Below are 10,243 nucleotides of genomic sequence, written 5' to 3' on the forward strand. Positions count from 1 at the left end.
GAAATTTTCCCCAGGAATCCCAGAACAGTGGCATGGGCCTGCTGAACTGGCTCAGAGGCTCTACAGCCAAAGAAGAGGCTTCTCCTCCCTCTAAAGGGGAAGGAGAGTTGCCTACTAAGCCTTTACCCCAGAGTTCATTGTGCATGGCCAAAATACACAATTTAGGTCCACTGAAGAGCAACCCTCGGTGCACGTCTAAGAATCCTCCAAAGCACTTCTTCTATGAGAGCGGAGCTCCCTCACTGACTCTGATTTGTCCAGTCGGACAGAGATTCAGGGAACAAAAGTTCAGTCTTGATCCCCTTACTGTCTCAAAGCAAGGCATCCCTGATGGGAGATTTAGTCTCCTATGTTGAGGATCAGGATGGAGTCCTGGCCAAGGAGCCAGAAGAGGATCCCTCCATATAGCAGCTGTTCAAGTCTTTGGCTCTGCTAGACATTACTGAGTCTCTTGTTAAGCTTAAGATTGATCTGCCTCAGCTCACATCCTTTCTGTGGCACCTAGACATGAAACTCATGGTTACAGAACACTAAGAGGTCCCAGAAGGCTCCTTCAAAGGGACAAAAACCATGACTAGGCTGTATCCTATGGATCAAGAGTTCCAGTAAATATTTGCTATGCCAAAGGTAGATTCTCTGGTGGCACAGGTGACTAAACACACATCCTTACCCAGTGAGAGAGGAGTCGTGCTGAAGGATAAACAGTTCTGCAAAGTGGATATGATCCTCAGGAGGTAGTTTGAGGTCCTGGCCCTAGGAGTTAAGGCAACATCAGCTACTTCTTTCGTAACACACACCTGCCATTATGGCTGCAAACCCTGGATATGACAGTGGCTGAGCCATTACCTCAGCTTGTGCTGGCAAGGGTGGACTAAGTGGCTGACACACTTTATGATATAATTAGAGTCAGGGCGAGAATCTCTGCTTATTCCATCTCTGCCCGACGCATACTGTAGATCAGACAATGGGCGAGTGATTCAACCTCCAAGGCAATGCATAGCAGGCTCCTCTTCAAAGGACAGATGTTTTTTTGACAAAAGTCTGGATGATCATATGGCCAATGTGTGATATCATTGTACCAAGTCCCTACCAGACAGCATACCTCAAGCAGCTAGAAGCCAGAACCAGCGCTCCTTTCGGGGGTCCTGATGTTTTTGCCAGTATACCTCAGGAGGCTCATTACAGAGAACCTTTCAAGGTTCAAGACAGAGATATTCAGGAAGCCGAAAAATCCAAAATACAGGTTCCCAGGCTACAACAGCAGCCAAGAAAGCCCTGACACCAGGCCTCCAGCCACCCTTTAAAAAATTGGAAGTTGGCTCTCAGACTTTCTGGAGGCCTAGGAAAGTATAACGACAGTTCTTTGGGCCTTGATTATTGTCAGAGAAGATCACAAGACAGAGTATGCATACCCTCTGTCTGACTGGCTTGTGGATTTTCCATCAGGCTGACCAGATCAGGCGGTCCAAATTCAGGCAATGTTAAACAGATTGCTGGATAGTCAAGCCATAGTACCAGTTCTAGAAGAACAGTCGGGCAGATACTTGATATACTTGGTGGTGCCCAAGAAAGATTCTGATGAAGCCCATTCTGGATCTCAAACATGGCAATGCGGCCCTGAGGGCTCTGTGTTTCTGGATGGAGATATCAATCTGTCATTGCAGCAGTTCAGACAGGAAAGTTTCTGGCCACCCAGGATTTGACAGAGGCTTATCTCCACATTCCAGTTTTCCTGGCATACAGAAAGTTCCACGGATTTCACATGTTGGAGAATTGCTATCATTTCTTAACCCTACCATTTGGGCTGGCTATGGTGATGGTGGAGGTAGCAGCTCATCTTCACAGGGTGGGCTAGCTGGTTCATCCTTATCTAGATGACTGACTTATCAGAGCCCCTCTTGAGAAGAGGGAGAAAGAGCAGTGGTGGAGGTTGTGCAAACTTTGCAGAGTCTGGGCTAGATTGTAAACTTTCAAAAGATCTAGTTAGTTCACACTCAGTCTTTGGAATTCTTGGCAGTTCTCTTTAACTTGGCAGAAGGCAGACTTTTTCTACCAGAGGCACACAGACAGAAGCTTTGGGGGGGAATTGCAAACCTCCTGTTGCAGCCAGCACCTACAGCATGGTACTTCTTACAGGTCCTGGGCTCGATGTCGGCTGCCATAGAAGTAGCGCCCTGTTTTAAGGGCACATATGATCCACCTCAGGATGCTGTGGGCTGCCTCCATCTAGGGTACAGGAGCTTGAAGGGTAGAGACTCCCTACAGGCTCTTCTACCCTAGATGGAGGCAGCCCGCAGCAGTAGGAGCTGGTGGCTCCACCCAGTCTCTAGCAAAAGGGATTCCAGATCAATTCCTGGTTCACACTGACAATGGATGCTAACCTGTTCAGTTGGGGGGGCGCACTGCATTGGTCGCCTGGTCCAAGAGAAATGGACACCATTCCAGTGGAAGTGGTTGATAAACAGGCTAGAACTGAGAGCGGTCTACCTGACTTTGTGAAACCTATAGTCAGTGCTGGAAGGCAGAGCTGTAAGAGTATTCTTAGACAATGCCACAACAGTGGCTTATGTCAGCTAGCAGGGAGGCACCAGAATCACATTGCTCCAATTGAAGGTGAAACTAGTGGTCACTTGGGCAGCAAAGCACCTGCTGGCCATCACAGTGACACACTTAGCCAGAGTGGACAATGTGCAAGTAGACTACCTCAGCAGACAGACAATGGACTCAGGAGAGTGGTCACTGGCCCTGTGTGTGTTCCAAGATATTGTAGGGCGCTGGGGGGCATTCAACATTTGATCTGATGGCAATGGCATGCAACAAGAAAGCCTCGGATTTTCAGCTGAAGATACGAGACCGGAAATGCAGGGCTGGATGCCCTGGTGCAACCATTGCCAAAGTCCTCTATGGCCTCTGAAAGGTTAGGTGGTCCATCGCATAGCATCTCCCAGGGAGGATGATCCTGGTGGCCCCGGATTAGCCCAGGCATCCTTAGTATGTGATGGATCTGGTACGCCTACAAGTGGACAAATGTCTCCAACTCCAGGTATATCCAGACTTGCTCACACAGAGGCTGATTGCTCTATAAGATCCAGGTCACTTCGGTCTTACAGCATGGCACTTGAGTGTGCAGCGCTAGCCAAAAAAGGATATTCAGAAGTGGTCATTACCACCCTACTGAAGGTCAAGAAACCATCCACTTGAGACATCCATGCAAGTGTATTTGCCACTGTTCAGTTAAATATGTTTTCTTTGAACCTCAACAGTTAACTGCTTTTTTGTCTTTGTTCCAACTGGATGAAGAGAAATCAACTGCTCAATAGTTTATATAGGGCGCTCCTACCTCAGCTCTACCGGTACCCTATCTTGCTATACAGATTTATTTTCTTTTTGTTCGCCTGTATGTAATCTTGGAATCACAGGTTGTGGACTTGAGTTGAGTTAGTTGAAAAAAAGTTTTTCCTTTGTTATAAAATTATGTTAAGGTGTAATGTGATTTACACTTTTAAGAAAGTTATGTCCTCACTAACTCACTTTCTGTACAAGTTGGTAACTTGATATGTAATTTGAAAAATGTATAAATAAATAAATAAGAAACCATCCACTTTTTCGGCATATGGTAAGGCATGGGATACTTTTTAGTGCTAGTGCAATAAGGAGAATCTGGAGCCCAACAATGCCCCAGTATCATCAGTACTGACCTTCCTTCAAGAAGGCCTGGAAAAGGGATTAGCAGTGGCATCCCTTAAGGTGCAGATAGCAGACCTGGCTTGCTTTAGAGGCCAAGAGAAGCGGGTCTTCCTGGCTGCTCACCCAGATATTATTAGATTCTTCAAAGGAGCCCTGAGGCTCAGGCCTCTAATCCGAGATCTCTTCCCTTCCTGGAATCTCAACATCATGTTAGAGGGTCTTCGGAGGGCCCTGTATGAGCCTTTGGAGAAAGCTTCTCTCATGGATCTTACGATCCAAGTGGTTTCCTAGTTGCAATTCTTGCTTGGCAAGAAGAATTGTAAGCTTTGTCATGCAGGGAACTGTTTCTGAGGATCACAGAAACAGAAGTGACCTTGCATACAGTACCTCTCTTTCTGCCAAAGGTTGTTTTAGCATTTCATGTCAACCAGGAAGTCAGGCTACCAGCCTTTCAACCTACGAGTTCTAAGAAGAAAGACAAGGCTTTAAAGCTGCTGGACATCCACAGAGTTCTCTTGTGTTACCTGGAAGTGACTAATGAGTTTTGTCTATCTCTTTATCCTAACCAAAGAGTCAACCAGAGGAAGACTAGACTCCAAGGCCACCCTTTCTCAGTGGATTCAGTCAGCAATCTCCTCCACCTACACTGTATATGGCAAACAACCACCAGTGTCATTAAAAGTACATTTGATCAGAAGAGTAGCCTCCTCTTGGGTGAAATCAAGGGGGATACCCCTGGAGGTGATATTTAGATCTGTAACAAGGTCTTCTCTACACACTTTCACTAAATTCTACAGGATGGATGTGGCAGCACATGAGGATTCTGCTTTTGGATCCTCAGTACTGAAAGCAAGCTTAACTCTCCCACCTGGGACTTCAGAAACTGCTTAGGTTTGTCCCTAAGATTCAGTATACAATTCCTATTGCACTGGAAAAAGAGATTAGGTTCTTACCTTGATAATATATTTTCCAGTAGATTGGAATGGTATGTGGAAACCCACACCCCTGCCCAATCATTTCTGATGTGCCTGTTTCTGCCTTTTGCTTCGTGGTCCTCTCCATAGCTATGGCTTCTCTGCTGGTTGGATTATGGATTCAGAATTAGAGAATGACATGGGGACAAATTTGTCCCCATACCTGCAGGAACTCAATTTCCCCGTCCTTTCCCTGTGAGTTTTGTCGCTGTCCATTCCTGTAAGCTCTGCCTTAATTGCACAAGCCTTGGATACTTATGATTTTAAAGTGTTTGAGGCTTGTGCAGAATAGGACAGCGCTTGCAGGAATGAGGGACAGGAAAAGAACTTGCCAGGATGGGACGGGAAAATGAGTTCCTGGGGGGACGGGTAAATTTTTGTCCCGGTGTCATTCTCTATTCAGAATCAGTTTGTAAATAGAATCTCAAGAGATAATTGAGCTCCAGTAATATTTAAGCTGTTGCTTTAATTTGATGTGTTTTACAGTTCAATGGTAATGTTTATTCATTTGTACATTACAGTTTCATTACTGACTGTTATAACGTTATATGAACAGATCAGAACCTTTGTTTTTGGGAGTTCCCCATGTCCCTCCTTTTCCTGCCTTTTTTTCTAGAGCTCTTGCATGCTTTAGAATGAACTGAAAGAGGCAGCAGACGCTTGGAAGAAGGAGGCGGTTTCAAAATCTGTGATTGACATCTTTCTGCAGAATTCTCACAAGAATGGACAGAGTACCCTAAGGTTCAGCATACCATTCCTATCTACTGGAAAAGATATTATTAAGGTAAGAACATATCTTTTTAGAATCTCAACATTGCTGACTGATCTTTTTCCCATGATCAGGATTTGGCTTATCCTCCTTTGTTTGGTACTGAATTTGCCATTTCAAAAATGCTGTTCATCCTATATGATCCTTGAAGTTTACTTAAATGATTTTCCACTTACAGGTCAAAGTCATGGACCCCCAACACCGCCCACCACTCCAAAGACAGAACTCCAGACAGGAAAAGCTGAGTCCAAGCGGGAAGTCCGAGCCTTAGGGGAAGGTGGGAAACCTCATATTGATTTTGGCAATGTGGATATTGGGGAAATCAGCCATGAAGTAATGTCCAACATGGAGACTTTTGATGTTAATGAGTTTGACCAATACTTGCCACCAAATGGCCATGCAGGTCACCCTAGCCATGTTGGTGGTTATGCAACCAGTTATGGCATCGGGAGTGCTCTTGCAGCAGCCAGTGGACATTCTGCTTGGATTTCCAAGCAACAGGGTGTTTCTTTGGCTACATCATCAGTGGACTCCAAAGCACAAGTGAAAACAGAAAGCTCAGCTCCCAGCCATTATTCTGAACAGCCTTCCACTTCTCAGATATCCTACACATCACTTGGTCTCCCACATTATGGATCAGCCTTCCCATCCATTTCTAGGCCCCAGTTTGACTACTCTGATCACCAGCCCTCTGGATCCTACTATGGTCACTCTAGTCAAGCCTCAAGCCTTTACTCAGCATTTTCTTACATGGGGCCCTCACAACGTCCACTTTACACTACTATATCTGATCCTCCATCAGTGGCTCAATCACACAGTCCCACACATTGGGAACAACCTGTTTATACAACTCTGACCAGGCCATGAAAGTCTAGTGCCAGCTAGGAACCCCAGAGCTCTGTAGCCAACAATGCAAACTCAACTGATATTTTATTTCCCTTGACTGTGCTGGTATTAACCACCTAGTAGTGCCTTCAAAGGGCTTAGAATGGTATTGTTTTCCTCTTATCAGTGAGCATAACTCCAGTGATAAATTGGCAAATTAGGATAATTCCAGTGGCTACAGACCAAGTGACAGGTCAGTTCCTGGTGTCTGTCATATGGCTTTATTCTGTCCAATGACTCTGTTCTTCACTGAAAGTCCTGAAGGTCCATTTAGGAGTGGATTCCTGTTGACTACCAATTTCCTGGCTCTTTAAATTGCCACCATTTCTGCACGACTTACAGACAAAAAGACTGAAATATCTTGTGGTCTCCATTATTATCCTGGTGGGGAAACATGAAGAGAAAGGACCCACATATGTTATCATTTTTCTCATATTATTGTCTTTTCTGGCTTTGGCTCACAAATTTCTTCATCATCTTCCCATTTCTTTCTGACCAGCTGACACCATACATATGACTATTATGGGTCCTGGTGGAAGGCAAAACTAGTTGCCGTATATGAAGAATTCCTGATGACGCTGTATGTTATTTACATATCTGCCACCTTGTAAATCTTCCTTTATAAGGACATTGCATTGTAACTATTGTATAGCTGCCAACTTGCCCAGTTGTACTATTTGAGTGACCATGCCTTTTGTTCTGTGATCATTAGGCCGTACTAGAAGATAGGACTCATCTAACAACTTCCTAAAATGACTCTCTCCAGGAACTGCTAGTGAGAAAGAAAGGAAAAATATTACAAGGCTCACCATAAATCCAGATCACTTTACATCAAAACATTATTTCTGTGCTAATGCAAATATACAGTGTTATCAGGATAGTAACCATTTTTCAGAAACAATTTTTTTGTGGAGTGTTTGTTTTGCTTCTGAAAACCTCACCTTTAGTACTGTATATGTATTAACATGAAGTTCAAAATTTCAGACCATGAAGTGATCAACTCAACTCTCCATCCTTCCAAATAAAAGTAATACCTATTGAATCATAATTGTGTGTTATGATACCACATAAGGCCAATATTATTGTTGTTGGCATTTAGTTGTAGTCTGCACTTTCCAAACCCGATCTGCTTTCTGCTGGACACCTCTGCGTCCTGGAACAGAAAGTCCCAGAGCTCAATTTATCCTAGCTGAAGGTGAAACTGGAAGAGTCACTAGTCTGGCACATTGTCAAATAATATCTATTAAATTGTTTGGTTTATGAAAGTGACATCTGTTCCCATTCTCAGTCCAAAAGATGCACACATATACCAACTAACATTATTTTCCTACAGTACAGTAGTATAAGTTTACAAAAATATTTGTTCATCTCAGTTGAATTTCTGCTGCAAATTATGACAAAACTTTCATTGAAAATCTCTAGCCAGGTTGACCTGCTTCATGTAGTGCCGAGCTCTATTGTTTATAGAGAAGATGCAGTATATAAGCCTAAAGTTTAGTTTAGTTTAGTTTAAAAAAACATCTGCAAGGAGATTCTCATTCCAATCTACAGTATATACTATTTTCGTTGTGGGATTTCTAAGCCTTCTTTCACCATTGAGAAAAAATGACTACAGTATTTATTTCAAAATACTTTGGGATAGGACTAAAACAGAAAGAGAGTAGAATGGACTAGGATTTCAGTAACTATCTGGTTGCTGTAGATGATTTATAATGAATCCTAGTCTTTGATTACAACTGTGATTATAAAATATTCTGCTCAAAGTGTACTGTATAATATTTGAAAAGTGTACAGGGTACATAGCAGTTGTATAAAACAGTCAATATGTTTTATAAATATTTAAATTTATCTGTTTTCTTTACAACTGATTGGATCCCTAGAGAGCAGCCATCTTGGCAAATATTATCAAGAACTATATTATATACCCAGTATGAAAAAAATGATTTCCAGAATGTGTGATATCATTTATGATGCTCCTGTCAACATGGTGGCATGCAAAACTGCAAGAGAGTTGGTTAGAGAACTTCAACCGTCACCAGATTTACTTTTTAATTACTAATCCTGGTATGAATGCCTGAAACACTGTCCAGTGAGTGTTAAGTATTCAGAGGGACAAGTGGTGAGACCTGTTTTTGTGCTTAGTCTCTTTTAACCTATTTCTGTTTTCTCTATGATGTAACATCATTATTATCTTTGTAAATAGCCTTTTTCTTTACATGTTGTTAGTGTTCAAGCTCTTTTAACTATGTATAAAGTTATTGAATAATAAAATTAAGGGTCACAATTATAAGTGGTGGTTGGATTATTTATTAATTTTAGTCTTGCGTTCTGACAGTTAATTGGAGACTTTCTTTAGAATAGATAAAGCAGAATACGTGGAAAAGAAAAAGCAAGTTCATTTCCACATTGTTTTGGGTATTATAACTGATCCTAAACGCTCAAAGTATTGTACTTCCAACATAAGACTGGTCTGTCTTCCAACACGGGGCTATGTACAGAAACAGCAGATATAAAAGAGCCAAATATCAAACCATTTTATATGGCTATTCCCAGTTTATTCTCCAGAAAACCCAAACTGGTCCCTAAGATTGAGGGTTTTCCAGGGAGCAAAGTCTGGAACTGTGTTTGCCAATAAGCATAAGCAAGTCTGAGGACCCAAAAGTAAAATTTTATGACAAAAACTAAGGGCTCGATATTCAAACTTTATGCTCTTAATTGGCCTCCTTGAAGACTGATTATGGCTCAGTTCCTCAAAGTTATATTCTAAATTTTTACTAAGACCCAGATTCTATAAATTGCACCTGAAGTTATGCACCTAGGTCGGCCAATCTAGGCACCTAACTTACGCTGAGTTTTATTAAGCTACGGTAGAAGTTTCTAGCACAGTTCGGTGAGGTAACTGCTCCAACGCCCATAGAATTCCTATGAGAGTCAGAGCAGTTACCTCGCCGGACTGCGGTAGAAACCTCTACCATGGCTTAATAAAAGGAGCCCTTAATTATTCAATTAGGCTTAATTGAAAGTGTCATTAATTGAAAAAGTGCTATTAAAAAGCAATTTAAAAACAAATAGCTGGTAGGCATCTACTCTAAAACGCCTACCAGAAAATAGGCGTGCTTGGGGCAGATTTTGGGTGTGGTTTGACTTGGCCACACTCATTTAGGCCAAGAAAACCTGGCATAAATGAAGTGTGCCTAAGGTTTCAACACCTACTGTTACCTATGACTACTTAGGCACCACTAGGCGCGATTCTATAAATGGCGCCTAGTGTACCATTAACAATTGCTCTCCTCAGTGCCTAGAAGTTAGGTGCCGTTTATAGAATCAGGGCCTAAAAGCCTAAATTTAGCAGTATAAAACGTAAGTGGCATCAGGGGCCGATTTAGAGCAGGAGAAAAATGAGCAACATGATACTGATTTTTCACACTTGCTCATAAATCTGCATAAATGAATGGTGATCCTACATTTATAAACATAAGCACTGATTTTCAGAACGACTACTACTCTTTATCACTTCTATATAACATAACGTAAGAATTTATTTCTAGAACATCATTACCGTAAAGTTCAATGCGGTTTACAAAAGACTAGCTACACTTCTCCCTCCAGATTCACGGGGGATAGGGGCAGAGCCGGACCACGAATGGTGAAATACCGCGAATATCTTCTGGTCCAGCTCTGACCCACCCCCACTTCCCTCCTGCCTTCCCCCTGGCATCCCGACAGGAACTCCCCACAGCCATTTCCTATTGGCGATCTACACGGGGCAGAAGTGTCAGAAGATCGCTCCTGCCCTGAAAGCCCGCTAGACCACCAGGTAAGGCCAGGACGCCGGGAAGAAGGCTAAACTGTAGGGGTTTTTTCTTTTTTTTCCCCTCCCCAAAAAATCGCGAATATGTGAAATCGCGATTGCCGAAACCGCGAATGG

General features: G+C 42.8%; 1 protein-coding gene across 6 annotated transcripts in view; it reads left to right on the forward strand.

Annotated features, from left to right (window-relative positions):
* The window catches only part of SOX10 (SRY-box transcription factor 10), a 79,055-nt gene extending 70,456 nt beyond the window's left edge, over positions 1 to 8,599 (forward strand). For all 6 annotated transcript variants that reach the window (XM_033929552.1, XM_033929553.1, XM_033929556.1 and 3 more), the window contains one exon: positions 5,609 to 8,599. In XM_033929552.1, the coding sequence (XP_033785443.1) occupies positions 5,609 to 6,297 (689 nt within the window). In that variant the 3' untranslated portion in view covers positions 6,298 to 8,599. The remainder of the gene's footprint in view (positions 1 to 5,608) is intronic.
* The last annotated feature ends 1,644 nt before the right edge of the window (positions 8,600 to 10,243 follow it).

This window comes from Geotrypetes seraphini, chromosome 2 (genome assembly GCF_902459505.1).
Source record: "Geotrypetes seraphini chromosome 2, aGeoSer1.1, whole genome shotgun sequence".
Taxonomy (NCBI): domain Eukaryota; kingdom Metazoa; phylum Chordata; class Amphibia; order Gymnophiona; family Dermophiidae; genus Geotrypetes; species Geotrypetes seraphini.